Raw genomic sequence first — 21,552 nt, forward strand, 5'->3', positions numbered from 1 at the left:
TGCTTACTTGAAAGCTAAGTTTTGAATCATGTGCATCCTTATTTGGCAACCAGTCCCACCAAACAAATTAGAACTCCCTTCCAGGGAAATATGCATAAAATAGGGCTGTAACATGTCTTAGGTGTTAAATACAGATTATAGAAATGCATTCATACACCAAGGTAATACTTGTTGTAGAAGGGAGTGGTGATGGATATGGAACAAAACAGTGTTATTCCACTTTATGGTAAATTAATGTCCATACTACATATAGTTTCAGAATTGAACACAACACAGAGCTCAGGTAACTGAGCACAAAACAGAAATGCAAGATAATTTGCATGAACTCAGTGGATGATCCTGGTGAGATATAAGATATCGTCACCTGAATTCTAGTGCTTAAAATGACTTGCTAATTGATGCACAGTATCAAACCATAATATATGAACTCTTGTACTGTACTTGTACCCTTGTAATGACTAGTAGCACCTTAGAGACCAACTAAGTTTGTTCTTGGTAATTTTTTTTTTTTTTTTTTTAATATATTTCGACTGTTTCATGCCAACACGGCTACCTACCTAAATCTTTTAATGACTGATGAAGATGTTTTCTTCCTCATTCTTTCTCTTCAAAGAAAAGCACTATTTCATGAAGGGATCATAAATTCAGTTTCATGACATTATAAATTTGCATTTAAGTTCATATTAAACCAGGTTTCTTTTTAGAAGAGAAACATAATAAGCTAAGCTTAAAAATTAAATCAAATTCAATTTTTTATGTTATCATTTTAGAACATCATTTTTTATCATGAGTAACCAATTATTGAAACCTTCCCTATTTCTTAGGTGTTAAATACAGATTATAGAAATGCATTCATACGCCAAGGTAATACTTGCAATTGGTAAACAATGGCAATACTTGCATATCATTTAGATTATTTTTGTTTTTGCAACTCTTCTGGTATCATCCTGTCTTTTTAAAATCTTTCTATTAGAGAGAAGACACACAGTTAACAAAATGCTGAATGTAAGCCCCTAATCCAAAATTTACTTTTCCATTTAGCACAGGCAATGGTTTAGAGTCGTAGCTTTTCCTAGCATTTTATGGGGCAGGCTTCCCAAACATCAGTTTTGCTTTGGCTTAAGTAAATAGTCATTGGTTAATGATGGTTTTGCTTGTTAACCAAGGCTAAGCTTCAGGGCAGTTTTTTATGAGAAGCGCTAGTGTTGGGAATACACAGACTCTATTAGTTCAGTATATCCACCTGGAATAGAAAAGTATATAAAACACCTAAATTAGCACATCTGACAATCACATGACTCATGCAGTACTATTGTATAAATGGTTAGTTGGAAGTAAATCCCTCTATGTTCAATGGACCTTACTCTCCAGTGCAGTTTTAAAGTTGACTTTAATTTAACTTGCTAGATCAAAGTCATCAGCAAATGCAGCCTTTGGACTAACAAAAGTCAGCTGCTGTTGCTTTGGTGGTCAGCTGGCAGTGTGTAACCTTAGGAGCTGAAATCTGGTTTATTTCCATATGGGTTTATCATCATGTGTGTAGTGTTCTTGGTAAGGACTGCACTGTTCCTCTGAAATGTCTGAACTTGTAGAGCCATAAATTTCAACAAGAATTGCCACAGTCTGAAGAATTCCTCAACTACTTCTGCATACCCAAGAGCCAAGACAATCCTTCTCTATTTTCCTTAGTAGCCCCTTCCTTTCCACCACCACCCTATCCTGCATAATAGTTAGCTTTGAATAATTTCAGTAATTTCCAAAGTGGTTTGTCATGAAACATGAGGAACTTCTATTTTGAAGAGGAAACAGTCAAACCTCACTGTGTGAACATGAGTCATTATTATTATTATTATTATTACTATTCTATTAAAACACAAAATGCATTATGACATATGCTAATGAATACGATCACCATTTAGTAGTAAATAATTCTTTCTTCATAGTAAAATAGCGATTTGTATAAAACATAGTTCTTAGCATTCATAGTACTGTAAGAGTTAACTATTGTTACAAAACACTCCTTGAAGATACACAATGGGTCTTGATGTCTTCCAGATGAACTCTTGCTTTTAAAGAAATGACTCTTTCCTTGGTAGAGCTATGGTTGTGAGGTGATGCTTAATAATGCTTTCCTCTGACGTTTGGGATAGAGGCTAGGCTGGAAAACCTGTAAGATCCTGACTTGTTCCTTGCATCCTTTCTTTAAAAAAGATGCTACCTTGGCAGGTACAGTCTTCTAGTAATCTGGTAATGAGGTTGATGTTTTTGTTTGCAGGTTATAGCTCTCTTAGTTAACTAGAATTGATTTTTTAATTGCAAATTTATTAAAGAAAGGGGGGACAAAAGAAGAAAAAACAGCTCACATTCACAATACAGCAAACATCAATACATCTATCTTAATCTATACTTGCAGATTAATATATGTCCAAATAGGTATCCCAATGTTAATGTTTGTAGAAAAGTTTCCCACCCCTGCTGCCAGGTGTTTAAGAGTAAGAAGTGTAACTCTAACCTGGGAAAGTTTAATATGCTTTGGAAGCTAAATATTCAGTGTTTTTTCTCTCTTAAAGTAAGGCATTTCTAAGGTTTTTTCTAGTCCTGCAATTTCAGTCTGAACACTTTAACAACTATTGCACAAATTCTGTGTTGGATCTATTCAGTTGTAATACAATGTAATATTGATTATAATCCTGATCATGGATGTTTGGGGCACTCCCAATAAGTAGCTCTAATCAGTTTGCATCTCCCAGAGTCCAACCATCATTTTTGTTTGCATTAAGACAACTCTCAAAATCCCTTCTCCCTTTCATTGGATTTACTTGGAGACAGAGAGTCGTATTATAGTTTACAGACATAACTGCAGTTACAAATACAAAGATTGGGTTGTTAAGTTCCTGTAGGCTAAGTAAAGGGCATTGTATTTTGTTCATGTGTTTAGTCTTTTAACTCTGTATACAAATCTTGATGTTTACACTACTCACCTGGGGAATAGCAGCATTTGAATGAATGATGAAATATATGGAAATATTTAAGATTCTTTGCTTTGATTTTGTGTTTGCAAGACTCATAAAGGCCAGATAATGTACGTTTGAAGTGTGTTGGACAGGTTTCCTCAGGCAGCAAAATGGAACCATTTTAGTTACTTTTCTCCCATGCCAATAAGGTTAAGAATTTCTACTGGCCTCCTAAAAATCATAGTAGAACATGCATCCTGGATGCTGCGATATGACAATCTTTTCATTAACGGTATTAATGCGTCCAGGCTGCTGCCCAGCACTAAATATAGGGTTTGTAATATATAAACACTATATTCTCCTGTGTTCCAAATCTCTAGGCTCTTCTTCCCATAATCTTGTCAAATGTGATGCACATGTTTAGGAGAAACTGTTAGCATATTTTAAAAGGTCTGTATTTTTAAAATATTCATGTTATTTACTTAATATTTAGTGCTGAAGTTGGTGGTGACTTTGGAGCTCAAGAGTAGCACATGAAATAATCTGCCATGAGAGTATTATGCTGATAAAATGCATGTTTTTAGAGAAGCAGTTGGGTGGGTTTTTTCTATAATGCCTGCAGTTGGCATCTGTCTTGAGAGATAATGGAAGAGTGTGCCATCAGGGGTAAAGTCAAACCATTGAAGAGTTACAGCAGCTGCTGCAGCTGTAGAGACCAATATAGACGAGACATGCTTTATTGCAGCTGGGGCAGATGAAGGTACAGTAGAACCTCTACTTACAACCGCCTCAGGTTACAAAAGCTTCAGGTTACTCCTCTAACCTGGAAGAGTTACTTCGAGTTGAGAACTTTGCCCCTGCATGAGAACAAAAATCGTGTGCCGGTGGCGTAGCAGCAGCAAGAGGCCCCATTAGCGAAAGCACGCCTCTAGTTAAGAACAGTTTCAGGTTAAGAATGGACCTCCAGAACGAATTAAGTTTGTATCCAGTTTCATTGGTACAGATGCACCATGGGATTCCTTCACTCCTCCCAATGGTCATTTCTCCACTGGTCATTTTTGTGGATACACAACCTGACTGACTTGTCTCCAGGCACTGTGGTTGTCTGCAATGGACTCCCACATGGCGGGATTAATGTTGCCAGCCTTCATGTCAAGTTTGCAGACATCTTCTTAATACAAAGTTTGCAGATATTTTCTTAATACCTAGTTACTAGTTCTTTTTTCTGCCTATTCCAAAGGTCAGGTTGAGTTATGGAATCTTACCCTATTTTTAATCCCCATAATGGCTCTGAAGCATGAGAGTCAGAGAAAGTGGTTTGCTTTTAAATGAGCAGAAAATCTAACTAAAATTGGTCACTGTACACATATAACAGTTTACTGTATTTATTATTATTTACTAAAAAAAATATGCTGCTGTTCAATCAAGGATCACATCCAAGGATATTTACAATATAAAAACACAAAAATGTATACACAACATAGTAACAAACACACACACCCTAGTTTAAAATACTGTTGATTGTTTAATTAGCCAAAGGCCTGAGACAGAAGGAATGTTTGCCTGGAGCATAAAGATATGTAACAAAGGCATCAGGCAAGCATTCCAAAAATGGGGAGCCACGACAGAAAAGGCCCATTCTCGTGTTGTCACTCTCCAGACCTTTTGTGGAGGTTCAGGGCAGCCAAAGTTGTTGAGCTTCTTTGAGGGGAGCCAGTGATCTACCATTCACCTTAAACTGGATTTGCTTGTCATTCACTTTTTGGTACATGACCATAAACACTACAGAGTATGCATCAACAGAAGAACAACTTATTATATATATTTCTATATCCTGCCTTTCTGTCTGATAGCAGACCGACCCCAAGACAACTTACAGTAAGGGAAAAATATATATATATATATATTTTTTTTAAAGACACTGATGACTTACAAATGTTATGGGCAGCAGAATGAGAAACGTTAGCCACTGTCCAGTCCTTATGTTTATGTGAATGTGATTGTTAATCTACTGTATATTTAGAAAGTGGTTTCTATGTCTGTCTGTTCTATACATTTGGACACCTCAGGAGATTCCTTTGCCAAACACAGCATTAGGGTTTTTTAGGTGGGGGCAGCAGTCTTCAGTGATGTTTGGATGCCAGGTGCCATTTTGAATCAAGTTGGCAGACCAAAACATAACACTAGATTGTCTTTCCCCAGTTTTTGGCATAACAGGTCCAAAGTCACAGATTCCACTTTTTTTAATTTTAATACAAAAGCTTTATTTTTGTTTCTATAAATACCTAGACAGCGCTGGGTACTCCCCACTAGTACTATATCAAACTTTTAAATCTGCCAGTACAGATTTGTGTAGGCAAGTTGTGAACAAGTTGCCAGAATATTAGCAATGGTTGCTCAGGAAAGCTTTGATTTAGGGACTAGGATTAGTTTTGTGTGAAATGTAAGGCAACAGGTAGGTGTTGAATGCACGTCATTCTCTTGTTCTGTGTACACATTCATAAAATTTAGGAATTGCTGATTGATGGGCACTGGATTTAAATCCCCAAAGTAATATTGTAACTCTTAGAAGCACTATTTATAGCATTGTAAAATAAGTCAAAATACCATTATTCCCTATCGGTCGTAAAATGACTACCTGGGAGCTATACTTCTCTTTACCACTTATTGGAAATAATTTTGAAGAGGGGTGAAATAAAAAAGAGCAGCCACTCCATGAGAACAAGCACCACAGAAGAAGAGAACGAGTATGGTTCTGATAGGAAACTATTATGATCTCATTCCCCAGTGTAGGAAATCTTTCAGGCAAGGGCTGCAGCTGTGCAATGGTAACCATTTGAAAGCTGCTGGATTGAACAAGACTGCATCTAGATGAGTTTAAAGAACTTTAGAACACTGGAGCCTTAGCAGGTGAAAGGTCAGAGCTAGCTTGTATGGGCAGGGATGACGCATACATATTTGCAACCCAATTTAAGAGGCGAGTGGAAGATAATAGGCTGTAGCAAGCACAATATGGCTACAATATTAATAGCTTTCTTGCAATTGTTCTATTGTTTTACATACCATTCTACAAACTGGATACAAATGTACGTAATTCAAAATTCAGATACTCATTTGTACTGTTCATTAACGTTGTAGCAAAGAATGCTCTAGAAGAGTAAAATGGGAGTTTCATAGCTTGATTAGCATTTTAACATTTGTTTTAAATCTCTTTCATTCTGGTAATGCATCTTACCCATAATAGAAACTTCTATGCGGTGGGCATTGGGATAAGGTTTAACTCCTTAAAATGACCTCACAATTTAAAATTGCTTTTTGTCTGTATCATTTCACCTTTGATTTATTCTTAAATGGAAAACCCCAGCTAAAGCAGTAAACATTGTTGTTGGCAAACCAAATACTTGAGAATGGGAGCAGGTTTTTAAAACTCTTAGTTGCAGTTCAGTGAAAAAGAATGTTAACTGCATTCCTTGAGTTCATAGCTTCCTTTTTACAGGCTTTTAATAATTGTACTATGCTTTGTGTTGAATGCATGCTCTTTGAACAGTTTATCTGAAGGATTAAATTGTATGGAGATGAAGTAATAGTCATTCAGGGTGGCTCAGTGTTTACATTAGAGAAACTGCATTAGAAAGAGTCCAACCTGATAATGGATAGTTGAAAAATTTTAATTAGCTGCCCTTTTGCTGGGATACTGGAGAAGCTGCAACTCTCCTACGTTGCTAAATCTAGCAGCCTTGAACCTGCTTCTTCATGATATTTTACTGCTAAATCTTGCACTGAAGCTTGTTTCTTATCCTTGATCTTCAGCATTAAAGTTCTTGGGTGTACTCCTTAACTGTAGGAATGAATCCTGAGGTTGATGCTTGGCGGGTGGGATAAAAGAGCTCCTGAATAAGTATCATCATGTAAAATTTTAAAAAGTAAATATGGGTAGGGCAATGCTTACTGTTATAATCCTTGTGTGGTTACAGCAGACAAGCCTACATTTTAGAAAATGACATTAGTCATAATGAACAGAAGTTGCAACTAAGGATTCTATAGTTGGGCTTCCTTTGTCTCCCTGCTTTCCAAAAGCAAAGAAATTGGGAGAAAATTAATACCTGTGAAGCTTGGATAAAAAGAAAATATTTAGTTAAAGCTTTCTAATCAGCCCCCTTATTCAATCTTCTTTAGAAGATTGAAGTCTGGTATGGATGTTTGAAATCTGAGGTTAAATGTGCTTAATGCAAGTCTTCTATAGATAGAAGGCAACAAAACAAATTTTGATGTTAACTGATCATATCAACTCAGATCTGTGATAAGTACTGTGCTCTTTGACTAAGGGTCCATAATGAAAGTATTTTTAAGGAATTGCACAGTATGAAAGAATTGCATTGTTTCTAGGGGATACTAAATGAGGATGCTTTGCCTCTGTATACAAAATCGTTCATTGCATGTTCTAGCAAGTTGACAGTGTTTCTCATGGTTTTTATTTTCATGGCTTGATCTATTACAAGGAGAAATAGATTGGTTTCGGGACTTGTGAACTCTTACTCCTTGGAATGCTATTACTGTATGTGATCCAAATACATTTTATTGGGGGTTGCATTTACGGTAACTAGTAAAGAAGAAAAACATATTGAAGTGACTGGTCAGAAATCACATAACTGCACACTGCTAGAAGATTCCATAATTCAGACCTTTCCTGAAGCTTGCTAGAACACCACAGAGGCCTCTTCCCTCTATCCTCAGCAAAAGCTAAGGTCTTGGTTAGAGTCCTGACTCAAGAGTTTGTATAACCTATGTAAGGGGCCGTTTATATTTCACAAAATTCTGGCACCTAATGTGAGTATGCACAGAGTTTTTCCTTTTCAGGGATGCCAATAGTTGAAAAATGGCTAGTAGGACAGGCTAGGGTGTGTAGATAAACTGGAAAAGAGGGTAGAAGCTGAAGGTGAAGCAGATAGAGATGCTTCTAAATGTTCCTGACTCCTCCTGCAAAATGAGCAGGTAAGGAGCCCTCACTTCTGCCATTACTATGATACAGCACAAAGACAGACTGCCACTTACATAAAGGTGTTTTAACTTCATCTCATATTTTGTCACAGCCAGCTATGTATATTAAAAAATTGATTGGTTTTAAGTGTCATTTCAATTCTTCATTTTATATAGTTCTTTCCTTCAATGTAATAGTTTTTTCTTTGGTCACTAAGTGTATTTATCTGTTCCTCTAGGGCTGCAGGGTTCTAGTCGATGCACGGGACAAACTAGGGATCCCTTGGCAGTATACAGAGAATGAGAAGCATGGAATGTTTCTAATGGCCTTTGAAAATAAAGCTGGGGTGCCCATTGAGCCTTCTACATTCCAGTTGTATGTACCTGCCCTGACTTGCCTGTGGAAGGATGCTGGGATCAAGGAGGCGTTTAGCCGTCGAAGTGAATATCAGCTGGTGAGTATGCCAAACAGAACCTTGTTACCAGTTCATGGTGAAAGTGGGCTAGAGTATTATTGCCACCATCCATTTTCAACTCTCAGCTCCACCCAACATGACAATTGATATGGATTCATTTCTATCATTTAGCATGAGCATAATTTGGCCATAAAGCAGTGGTAGTAGCCTAGTGAGTATCTTTAGTTTTAGAGGGCTTTCTAGAATTTTATGTAGCAAATATTCAGTAGAATGGTAGGTCTGACTCAGAGCAAGTTTTAAGTTTATCCAAAGCAGTGGTTTTCAAACTTTTTTCTCTGCACCACACTTTCAGAATAAAAATTTGCTCACACCACACCCTTTTTTAAATAAGAAATACATTGGAAAACAAAAAGAAACAACACTTAACAGTGGTTGATTTAGAACATAGAACACAACTACTTCATAATATGATCTTGGGACATCCAGAAACTATAAAACTATGTAGCCACATAAGAACAGGAATCATTCTCAAAATATAATATTGTCTGTCACTGAATCTTCCCACCACACACGCCATCCTCTCCTGCCACAAGAGTTTTAGTTACTCTGCCAAAGATGACACAGACCTGACAATGTAGCTGATACACACAATGAAGCTTTTGTCACCCTTTTAAGAACCACTGGTCTAAAGGTAAGAATTGAAGCACAGGTTATTTAACCAAAGGTATAGTTCACACATCCCAGTAAGCTCTAGTTAATAGTTTACTGTGGTCACAGCTTTATGGTCTGTTTCACTGTTCTCCCCTAGCAGGAGGATGAGACAAATGCAATCTCTGGCTTTGTGTTGTGTCTCATCCATGAATTCTGGTTTGTTTGGCTCACAACAAACTACAGTTTGTAGCCAAGGTTTGCTCTTGGCTTACTGGTTGGGGCTTTTTGAAGTGAAGCAAATTGCAATCCCTTGTTCTAATATCATGCTAAATTGGGGGTTGTGAACTTGTGTGTGCTAATGATAGGGAAACAAACAGCTCAGGAGGCACATCATGGCAGCCATGAATTATGATTTACTGTGACTTGTGAATTGAGGCAAAGTGCAAAGTTTCATTAACAGCATCAAGTTTATGGTGACAGTCCATTGCTCTCTCAGAACCTCCTCCTAATCCAAATTGGGAAGTATCCTGGCAATAATATGAATTAGTATGACTTTATTGAATTGAATTAATGGTTTTGATGAATTTGTAGTTTTCCTTATATGCTATTGTGTTTGATATAGTGATTGCAATATTTGTTGTTTTTTAATGCTACTGTGATTATTGTGAGCTACTTTGAGCTCAGCGTTTTTGTTGTTGGAAAAGCAGGATGCAAATATTAAACAAATCAAATTGCCTAATGGAAAGAGTCTAGGACCACAGGAGCGCTGTCTAAGCGCTTGAGGCACTCTACTTTTATAGACAGTGCATCAAGTTTCTGGCTGTGAATCCTTGCCTGGGACCTTGAGCCTTTAGCACTGTGTGGGTGGATTGTACAATAGCGGTATTTTCTCTGCTTCCCTCTTTCTCCCTTAAAGCACACTAAGTAGCTTCCTCCCATCTGTGTCTCATGGTAAGTCCCACTGTCTGTATTATGGAAGCAAGTCTTTGGGTGACAAAAGCTTCATTGTGTATATCAGCTACATTGTCAGGTCTGTGTCATCTTTGGCAGAGTAACTACAGAATAAGAATTCTTTGATAATTGGTATGTGGCTCCCCCCCCCCACTTTGAATATGAAAGGAATATATTGCTTTCTCTGGAGATCCTGTAATTTCTACTTTCTTTGGCATTTTTTGTCTCAACCCAAATGGTAGAGGCTTAGGAGTAGAGGGTTTGTAAGAAGTTGGGACCAAATTTCATGTTTGTTAGTACTGCTAATAGTTACCGGTATTTCCATTCTAAGCAATCAAAAGCTTTGAGGATATCTAGGGACGTAATTGTCAGTGGGAGTTTAGTTGCCTTGCTGTGTTCAATCAGATTCAGTAGTTCCTGATGGGATCTGTTATATTGCGACCAGGGATGAAGCCAGTCTGGTCTGGGGCTAATAATTTGTGTAGGAAAAATTTTAGGTGGTTAGTCAAGATTGATGTGAATATCTTGTAGTCTTGGTTTATTAATGAGATTGGGTGGTATGGTTCTACTTTGAGGCTGTCTTTGAGTGGTTTTGGGATAGAGACTATCTTGGAGGAGGTCCAGGTTTTAGGAATGGGGCCCCCTTTTATGATGTCATTGAATAGGCGGGTGATGTAGGGCATTAGGGGTTCTTTGAATTTCTTGTAGAATTCTGCTGTAAAGCCCTCTGGGCCTGGGGCTTTGTGTGGTTTCAGGTTTTTGAGGACCGTATCTATTTCTTCCAGGGTGATAGGACTGTCCATTAATTCCTGTTCCTCATCTTGTAGGTGTTTTCTGGTATAGTAGGTCATTTCCCTATTGTGCAGATAAATGAGAGCATTAGTGCATGAACACAACTCTGCTTCCCTAAAAAGTGGTATTGTTCAGGCTGGCAAGAAAGCAGTTTATAAACCACCTCAGTAATATTTTCTGGGACAAGTGTGACATTTATTCAAGGGGGGGTCATAGTTAGTTTTTGAAGTGTAGCGGTGGGGGGAGAGATGAAGGGGTTGGGGGAGAGAGACCCAAGCCTTAAAAAACACTTCGACATCAGCATCAACTGTTCAGCTCCCCAGGCAGTCAAAATCTACAAGTTTTTCACTCTGTTGAGTCCCAAACTTCTAACTCCAGTAACCAAACCAGGGAAACCTTCTTATCTAAACTCTGAAGAGCCACTGTTCTGTTGAAGGTGACAGAAGATGGACCACTGATGTGAATTGGTGATGTGAAACTTCAGTCTTTTTCAGTTAAAGGGAAAAAAGGCTTTATGTGAAAATGTCTATAGTCACGTTTCACAACTAAAAAATCTACAGCTATGAATCCATTTTTTCACCTAGACTGTGTATTATAAAAGGAAGATTTTTTTTTTTTCTAGTTGGCAGTTATGTTTAAAGAAAAGAGGCTGTGTGAAGTAGCTTGAAGTAGCTGGCTTGACTATTTGTTTTAATGTCTCTCTCTCTCTCCTCCTTCCATAAAAAAAAGTTTCCGGAAACAATCTTCAAGGTGTTCTTTTTGAGAATATGGAAAGTGTTGCTTTGAGTAGTAATTTACTGACACCTTTCAAATGTTTTCTCTGTTTCAAACATTGACTTCTGCAGTTCAGACTATGGCAGACTTGTGCTTCATTTGGCTTGACTCCTGAACAAACTTCAGGCATGTGTCCTGAGAGGGTAACTTGCCCTACCACATCACTAAAAGAAGCTGCTTAACTGAGCTCTATTTATTCATTTAAGTCAGGCAAAAAAGCTTAGAAAACGTCTACCAGGAAGAAATGGTTTTTAATAGATTGCCATTGCTTTACGTAACATGTTTTGTGCTGGAATGCTAATGATTTGCATCCCTCTTCAGTAACGCTAACAGTAGCATCCCAGTCCACGGAATGCTGCAGCTTGGGTGCTGATGTTTTGCCAGTCTTCAGTGCCATTTTTTAAAGGGACATCTTGCGTTGCATTGTCTGGACAGCTGTACTATTTTGATGGGCAAGTATTTTCCTGCTGCAAGTCTCTATGCTGCAAAGTGTAGCCTTCGAGCCTGTAAGCCTTCAAGCTTGTCTAGCTCCCAGTATTCCAGCTGAGGTGGCCTCTCACTTCCACAGTGGAGGACTGTCTTGCTCATAGGGGAAAGGGCAAGGCAGAGCAGCCTGAAGAGCTGTCAATCATATATATATATTGGGGGGGAATCCCCTTTGTGTGGCTTATTTTAGTTTTTTCATGGTGCAGTTTTACGTGATGCTTATTATTTTAAAAACTATTTGTATGTGAAACATTCTGGGATGTTCACCTGAAAACAATATGTTAGTTAATGAATAAACAATAAACAAACAAACATTGGAACTATCTTCACATCATGACCCTCAATATATTTTTCTTGGTAGGTCATCCTCAGTTCATACCCCATTAGTGTGCATGCGATTAAAATCCCAATGTGTATCACTTCACACATTCTTACATTGTATTTTGCCATTTTAATGCTCTTTCATCCGGTTTGAAGGATATTTTTGGAGCTTCTAGCCATCACTTTGTGTTTTCACTGCTCTGAACAATCTGATGTCATCAGCTAACTTGCTGATCACACTGTTCACTTGCAAGTTCAGGTCATTTATGAATAAATTTAAAAGCATCAGGCCCAATATTATTCATTGGAAGATCCCATTTCCTACAACTTTCTGTTGTGAGAATTGTCCCAATCTCTTTTTCCTGTTCTTTAACCATATACTGTTTTAATAAATAGCAAGATGATATAATATATATATATATATATATTCCAAAAAGAACTCCCTTAAGAGAATCAGGTCTTTTTGTCTTAAGACAGTCTTTAAAAGAATCTTTTTTAAAAAAAATTCCAGTAGCACCTTAAAGACCAGCTTTCGTGTGTATACACACTTCTTCAGAATACTGTTTCTTCATATACTGTTTCATTAACTTGATTGTTGTGTTTTTAGTTGTCACCTAGAGACATTTGCCTAGAGTGGCAAATGGAATAATAGGATATATTTCTTATCCCATGACTAGTTCTGATATATTGTGATTATTGAATCACTATAGTCCAGTGCAGTACCATATTTCTGATGTTCGTTGTATCTCTTGTTGAACAGTCTCTTCTGAGACTTGCCAGTTACCTGTATATCTGTGAGACAGGCAAATGAGCTTTGAACTTAGTAGATATATATGTGTGTGTTTTCTGTGTAGCTAAGATGTGGTCTGTTCAGCTCCTGCCACTGGTAATGGAAAAGGATTAGTTTACTGTTTTTAACACTTCTACTGAAACAGCAATCTCTCAGCGACCTTTTAAATCTCTGATATAGATCCCTTGGAGAACCTGCAAGAAGAGTCTATTGTTGGATGCTTTACTTTTAGTTCAACTGAGAGAAATGGGTTCGTGGGTTTATCAGCCAAAATGTTCCCTTCTTTATTTTGAAAATAACTCAACTGAATAAAAATGTCAAAATGCTGAGAAATAACTGATTCCAGAGGATTATCTCTTTTCCCACAAGAACAGCAATTATCAAGCTTATTTTTACCTTTGATTTCTAGGCATACCTTATGCATCAAGGTTGGCTACACTATGTGTTAACATTGTGACAGCTTATCTTACTTATGGCTTGGCTGCTCAAAATACTACTTCAGAGGTATTAGTAGAAATCTAAAATGAATTTTTTGGCATTATTATTATTATTTATTCAAATTATATACCATGCTTTATCAGAAGATCTCAGGGTGATGTACAATATTAGAAACACATTACGAAACATCAAGGATAAAAACAAAAATATAGCAAAAAGCATACTGACAGACAATACCAATAGCATGCAATTTTTTGAGTACTCCAGAACTCTTAATCAGATCTGATGAAGACATTAGATGAACACAATAATGGAGGGACTTGGCTCGTGGTAATGCCATGAAACTGCATATAGTCTGCCAGATCTAAGAATGTACTATGAGGCGGCCTGTCTCACCTGGTTAACGGAGTGGTGCACACTAAAAAATCCAGAATTGCTGGACCTGGAGGGGTACAACAACAGATTCGGCTGACATGCATACCTGGGCTACGGAAAGGTTAAAGTTCATAATAATTTTTTGAATCATGTCATCAGGAATATACGTTGTTTAGGGAAAATATAAGGACCTTCTCGAGCCTAAGGTGCCATGGTGGATCTCGCCAACTGAAGCTCTTGCCGTTAAAAGGAAAAACACAAATGGAAATTGGCCTGTCTATAAATCATTATTAATAGAGGAAGAGAACCAGTTAAAATTTTTAAAAATCGAAGCAATAAGAGATCAAGTCTCAGCCTGGTTCCAATATTATCAATTATTTGAAACCTTCAAATGTGATTTAAAAAAGAGGATTTCCGGCGGAGATTTCCAGATTTGAATCAGGTCTAATAAATTCTAAAACTAAAACCCTCTGCAAAAGACATGCTGACTCCTCCTTGACTGGGAAGTCAAGGAGGAGGAGGTTAAGTCCTCTATGATCTATTGGGCCTAAGACTTTGGTTACAACAAAGATGAGCCAATGGGAACACCTCTGGAAAGTAAATTGGAACTTTACGGCATGTTGTACATTAAAGGAGAACCTTCAAAAGATGTTATACCACTGGTATTTAACCCCTTCTAAACTCTCCAATATGTACAGAAGTGTTCCTAATATATGTTGGAGATGTGGAGAATCAAGTGGAGCCATGCTCCGTATGTGGTGGGTTTGTAAAAAGATCAGAACTATCTGGAATGACATACATACTCAGCTTCAAATAATGTTAAATGCATCCTTCCCCCCCAAAAAAAACCAGAATCATTTTTATTGGGTATTACAGGACCAGATCTATATAGGATGATAAGGAAAGTCTTTCTGTATGCCACCACTTCTGCGAGAGTACTTACAGCAAATCCCCATCAGATCAGAATGGTTACTAAAACTGGTGGAATATGCTGAACTAGATCGTCTCTTGGAAAAGATTAAAGATAAGCAAAAACAGGAGTTCATTGATAACTGGAAACCTCTAAAGAGTTACTTAAAAAATAAATGTTACAATCTGAATTCGGTAGCAGCTTTTGAATAAGCTCTGTAAATAAAGGTTAAATGGGTTAAAAGAGAGAGAGAGATGCATATCAATATTTTATTATGATTTTGCTGATAAAATTAGGCAATAGGTTTATTAAAGTGAAAAGATGTTTGAGAAGGACGGGTTGTCAAATTTATGAAGATATATACTTTGTTGGAATTTTTATTTTGATAAGTTTGATCTACAGACTATAAAATATCTTTGATGTATGGATGTAACTACGGTTAATAAAGCATAAAAGAAGAAGAAGAAGAAAGAAAGAAAGAAACTGCATATAGTCTTAAGGTAGAATATGGAAGGAGGTGGGCATTCACATGGAACTCCACTAGGTTTCATGCAGACATCAGGTTGCACAAGAGCCTTCAGGGGAAAGAAGTATAACAATAGCTAACAGAGGCAAAATCTGAAGCTATTTATAGTTAAGGTATCCCAAGATTTGGTTGTTACCTTAGAGGTACAAATTCTTCAGTATACAGTACTCCTGACTTTTAGGGAAAGCTCCAGGTGAAAGCTTTTAGCCTTCTGAGAACAGGGCTATTGTTCTCAGTCCTAAAGACTATAACTGCAGTCCTAGACTAATCCATATGTGATTGTGCAGTTCAGTATCTAAGTCATAGAGTAATAGCTGTATTATGTGGCTTAGTTGCATGCTAGGGCTTTATTTTGAAGGCAGTCCTTTTATCTCAGTTAATGATGTTAGGGGCTCCAGAGCAAGTTGTTTACTATTCTATTAACTTCAACTTGTCCTAGCCTGTTTCCATTACGTCCCATTGGCTCTTTCAGTACCTGTACAGGGATGTAGTCATCAAAATTTAGCAACATATCATTGAAGTGAATTAAGCAAGTTCATACACCTAAACCATTATGTATGACCACTTGTGAATTTATCTTACATTTTTGGTAGAGTATTTGAAGAGAACAATGCACTACTTCACTGAACTGCATTGATGCTACTAGGATTGTCATTCTAGCAAAATGATGTTTGCCTTACTCTCCTTTTTTAAAGATGTCATTGCTACATTAATAAAATTCTAGCTCCTTTTACAAAGGTGCTATCACTTATAAACTGTTATAAAGTTTCCTGGCCTTCTGTCCATCTGTATACAGTAATCCCGACTATTTTTCAGAGGCATTGAGACAGTTTAAAGTTTGTATTTCCATTATTGTGCAGAGGTTTCTAGATTAGTACTTCCACTAAAATATCACTTAACACATATGAAGCATACTGTGTTAACTACTTGGTTTTTAATGCGAGTGTTAATACTGTGAATCTTATGAGACAACAGTGTGAAACTGATGTTATATCTTCTTAACTCTACACTTACAAATTTGTAAGAATCGGCTCAATTATCTGATGCAACCCAAACTTAAAACATTCCAGATCAATGTCTCCTTTGGGGGGGGGGGGGGAATGAACTGAACGTAGGATTTATACTCTTGCCCAACTTGCGGAATTGGATGGGGAATATTTGCTTTTATCAGAGTTACAAATATTGCCAGTGGACTGTAATTCACAGGCTGTATCTATAACAGGGGTTGGGAATCTATGCCCCACCCCTGATGTTGCTGGGCTACAACTCCCATCTTTACTGGCCATTGGCCATGCTGGCTAGGGCTACTGGAAATTGGAGTCCAACAGTTGTAGAGAATCACAGGTTCCATGCCCCTGGTTTTACAATTACAGTGGTGCCTCGCAAGACGAAATTAATCCGTTCCGCGAGTCTCTTCGTCTAACGGTTTTTTCGTCTTGCGAAGCAACCCTATTAGCGGATTAGCGCTATTAGCGGTTTAGCGGCTATTAAAGGCTTAGCGGTTTAGTGGATTAGCGGCTAAAAGGCTATTAGCGGCTTAGCGGCTTAGAAAAAGGGGGGGAAAGCGAAAAAAATCTCAAGACTCGCAAGACATTTTCGTCTTGCGAAGCAAGCCCATAGGGAAATTCGCTCTGCGAAGCGCATCGAAAAACGGAAAACCCTTTCGTCTAGCGGGTTTTTCGTCTTGCGAGGCATTCGTCTTGCAGGGCACCACTGTATAAAACTCTTTAATATCAATCTATGCCTGTCACTACAGTGGTACCTCGGGTTAAGAACTTAATTCGTTCCAGAGGTCTGCTCTTAACCTGAAACGGTTCTTAACCTGAGGCGTGCTTTCGCTAATGGGGCCTCCTGCTGTCACTGGCACGCGATTTCCGTTCTTATCCTGGGGCAAAGTTCTTAACCTGGAGCAACCACTTCCTGGTTAGCGGAGTTTGTAACCTGAAGTGTTTGTAACACAAGGTACCACTGTACTTAGTGTTTCAAAACACCCTAAATCTTGAAATACTTGCTCACCTTAGGACATATTATTATATCCACACTCTGTTTATATAATAAATGATTGCTTGGCAACATTAAACTTATTAGAGATAACTTGAAATTGAAGCACCTCGTATACAAACAGTGAAGTTCACACATACATTGTTTCACTTGACTAGAAATTAATTCAGCAATAGTTATTGATTTGAAGATATTGGACACTCATCTCTCACTTGTCCTAGGTGCTAGTGCTGTGGTATTGATTTTGTGTCACTGTCATTTATATTACAGGCATATCATTGTGTCAGGAGTGAGGAATCTCCAGCCTTGGGCCACATTTGGCCCATCAGGCCTCCCCATTTGTAAGGGAGGAGGTTTTCCAAAATCCACATCCACTTGTTGGCATGTGTGGCATCAGGTGTGCAGCAGACAGAGTTGTAGCTGGTTGTACAGCAGATCACTGCAGAAAGCAGGATTAAACTCCCCAGGTGATATGTGGGGAATGGAGTTCTGATCTGGCCCGTTGGGTCAAAAAGGTTCTCCATCTCTGCTTTAGGTAGAGGTCTGCCTGCATATTAAATTTGATTTAGCAACATTGGTGTTGAGAGTCCCACATACAGTGGTACCTTGTGTCACATACTGCCCCCCTTAAGAATGCTTCCGGTTACGCACGCCCCTAACCCGGAAGTAGATGCCCCTTGTTGCGAACTTTGCCCCAGGGTGCGAGCAGAAGACGTGCTCCGGCAGCACAGCAGCAGCGGGAGGCGCTATTAGCAAAAGTGCGCCTCATGTTACAAGCAGTTTCCAGTTACGAATAGACCTCCGGAACAGATTTAGTATGTAACACAAGGTACCACTGTACTCATAAGCCAGTGGCTCTGAAAGGATGGCACTTGAAGATAGCAAGTATGGCAGAAATATTCAAGAAACATTTAAACATTTCAGTGTAGTATAATGTAGTATAGCTTACTATCAAAATAATATTTTAATTTGCAGAATATGGAAAAATATCAAGCAATGATAGGTGTTGTTTCTTTTTGTTTTCCAGTGTTTTTCTTATCAATAAAAAAAATGGGGTGTGTTGCAAGCAAATTTTTATTCTGAAAGTGTGGTGCAGAGAAAAAGACAGTTGAGGACCACTGTCATAAACTATATTTCTGTACTTTGGGAACTGTGAGACAGCCAGTGAAAATGAAGCTCTTGTTCCTGCAAGATTAGAAAGAAAATATCCCACTGTCACAGCTAACACAGCGGTTTGACTTCACCCCTGGAGGCGCTTCAGACAGAAGGATGCTTTAAAAATTGTTGGTTTTAGCTTATATTTTTGTACTAATGGATATTATTTTTATATTGTATATATATTGTAGACTATTTAGAGATTTTTTTTAAAAGATGGAGTGGTTAGAAATGCTTTTTTAAATAAAATACATGTATCTGGAACTTTTACAGATGCTCTTTTTTGTAATTCCTGGTCTGGATTTAACCTTAAACTGTGAACTAAATTTAGGAGCTGGGCTTCATAGAACCATAATCAGGAAGGCTAAATTAATCCTTTGTCCTGGGAAAAGCAAAAGGTTAATGTGCTAGCAAATGTAGACCAAATGATCTAATTTCTTATCTTGTATTAGAATAAATTAACTAGAGGGAAGCTTTTAGATTACTTGTAGAAAAATATCAGAACTGTTAACACTTTTTTTAAAAAAGAAAAAGGTTGCTGAAGACCTAGCTAAAGCTTCAAGTGTGAAATTTCTTCAGTTTGTGCCTGTGCTTCATCTGACAACAACAAATTAAGTTGGCTTTGTCCCTGGGAGACCTCATATAGAGTTCATATCTCATGAGACCTAAATCCATGAAGAAACGAAGTCCTACTGATGCCAATTTCTTTATACACAACTAAAAATTGTGTATACATTACATCAGAGCTTTCCAAACTTTTCATGTTGGTGACACATTGCACAGTAATTCAGTTTTACTATCAATTTAAGGAGCATTTGTGCAACACACATACACACTGCAGCCGACTCACAAACGTGTCATGACACACAGTTTGGTAAGCCCTGCATCGTATCATGTCTTAACATCAAACGTCTTAACACCAAACAAGTTGTTGTCTAGGTGCTTTTGCGTGCAGACTCTTTCCAAAGTGGCTGCTCCAAATGTCAATGCACTAAGCAGGGCCCTCTGTTTCTTGTTAACTTGTTAAGTGTCACAAATGAAAATGACACAGGAGTCCCCACAGTCCTCTCTTTTAAGACCAAAGCAGGAAGAAGCTCTACAATATAAGCCAGAAATATCCAAAGAACAAGATATGAAGCTCAAAGTAATGTTGAAATGTGGGACCTGGCCTATTTCAGGCCCTGCTGCTCATAGTTTTGGATTTTCCAATTCCCAGTTGTGCAGTGACTCATGGCTGCTGCTCAACAATGGGAACAGCACCTCCTATGTGGTCCCAGTTGGCAAGATTGAGTCAGAGGATATACAGCATAGGATATATAGCAGTGCAAAAAGTAATCACCCAACCTTTTGTGTTTAACTCTTTGGGTAGGAGGAACAGGAATATTAATGAGAATATAATATTGTGTACCACAAAGCAAACACTATTGATAATTGAGCAGCTTAATTCTTTAAAATAGAATAATAAAAATTAAGTTTTGGGGACTTTTTTTTTAAAAAAAAAGACTGTTGAACTAGGACTTCCTTTCTCTCTAGCCAGCATTCATTGCTGCTATTAGCTTAGAGTCAGAAACATTTTGTATCTCAAGGGTGAAAGGAAACTTGCTAGATTGTCCAAGTCCCAGTTGCTCTGAAGCAGCAGGTTTTGACATGCCATCCCTGTTCTTACACTACCTGTATGGTTGCTTCAGAGTAATCTGGAAGGTATTTCCTGGAGGACCTGCTTCTGGACATGTAGGAAGTAGATCAGGATTTTCAGATGCATGTGATGGCCTTAACTGGAAACCATGTAAAGGCTGTATACCCTTTTCAGATTGGAAATGACTGGACTGAGCTATATTTTGTTGGAAGGCTACGCCACTTGGCATTATGTGTTTCCACATGCTAGTCTTTTCAAACTTGTTTTCAAAGATTATCAAGGATAATACAATATATTGCTTCTGTACAGTGAAGGTTTTTTCCCCTCTTTAAACATGGTTTTGGCTTTGTAAACCCCAGTTCCAGAAATTAGCTGCAAATGTCCTCTTCTCTCAACAGGGTGAATCGGTGAAATATTTTCTGGATAATTTGGACCGGATTGGCCAATTGGTGAGATTTACTTTTTCTTTGCCCCATTCTGTCCTCCAGTACTTAATGCATTGTGCCTTTTTATGTTCTTTGTCTGATATGCTCAAACCATATGGCCTTGAAGAAAACCAAAAACTGTACAAATGCACAGTGTAGAAAATGCAGAACTAAATGGAGAATCACCGAGCAGAACTAAACTCTGCTTACTGTCTTCCTCAACCACCCTTTAACTCAGTGGTTCCCAAATTCCCCCCACCCCAGGAGGATTTGAAAATTGCAGGTGTTTGTGAACTACTTAATTATTTTTCTGCCTGTGGTAGCAAATTAATTCCATAGAATTCAAATAGTAATACAGTAAAATAAATAAAAATGCAATTAAAAATAATATGAATATTCAGTGCAATTGATGTGCCATCTCCCATTTCAACCACAAATCTAGATAACTGAATGAAGCTCACCTAACACTGGTAAATTCACTGACCACAGTTTGGGAACAGTCACTGTTTCCAGTTCTATCTACTCTGTGGTGAAAGGCAACCCACCCCGCAAAAAAGAATATTGTACATAAAGTAGTTAGTACAATTCATATCCCATTTGGGAATTATGCAATTGCTTATATTCATATACTGTCACACAAACAACCTTTTTTTCTTAATACTTTCAATATGAAGTATTAAGACAAAAAGGTTGTTTGTGTGACAGTATGTGAATATAGGCAACTGAATAATTCCCAAATGGGATATGAATCGTATGGAACTGTCAGCAAGTCAGACTTACATTAAAGTACACACAGCACTCTTAATGCACATAGGCACGAGGTGGATCCTTTGTCTGGCAAAATGTGATTCTAACAATTTCTTAGATAATAATGACCTCCGCAGTATCATTTCTTTTTCAGGGAAGAGGGATGCTTCCCTCTACCCACTGTTCATATCAGAGGTGCCAACTTGAATAAAATATTTGGGGCAGGT

General features: G+C 37.9%; 2 protein-coding genes across 2 annotated transcripts in view; both read left to right on the plus strand.

Annotated features, from left to right (window-relative positions):
* CARD11 (caspase recruitment domain family member 11) overlaps positions 1–21,552 on the plus strand; it is a 308,118-nt gene that overhangs the window by 136,379 nt on the left and 150,187 nt on the right. The gene's annotated exons all lie outside the window — the stretch shown is intronic.
* Positions 1–21,552, plus strand: part of GNA12 (G protein subunit alpha 12) — a 34,851-nt gene that overhangs the window by 6,178 nt on the left and 7,121 nt on the right. The window contains exons 2-3 of the mRNA XM_080980117.1: positions 8,171–8,386; positions 20,552–20,602. Coding sequence (XP_080836243.1) covers positions 8,171–8,386; positions 20,552–20,602 — 267 coding nt within the window. The remainder of the gene's footprint in view (positions 1–8,170; positions 8,387–20,551; positions 20,603–21,552) is intronic.

This window comes from Podarcis pityusensis, assembly GCF_964106645.2.
Source record: "Podarcis pityusensis genome assembly, chromosome: 14".
In the NCBI taxonomy this organism is placed as follows: Eukaryota; Metazoa; Chordata; class Lepidosauria; order Squamata; family Lacertidae; genus Podarcis; species Podarcis pityusensis.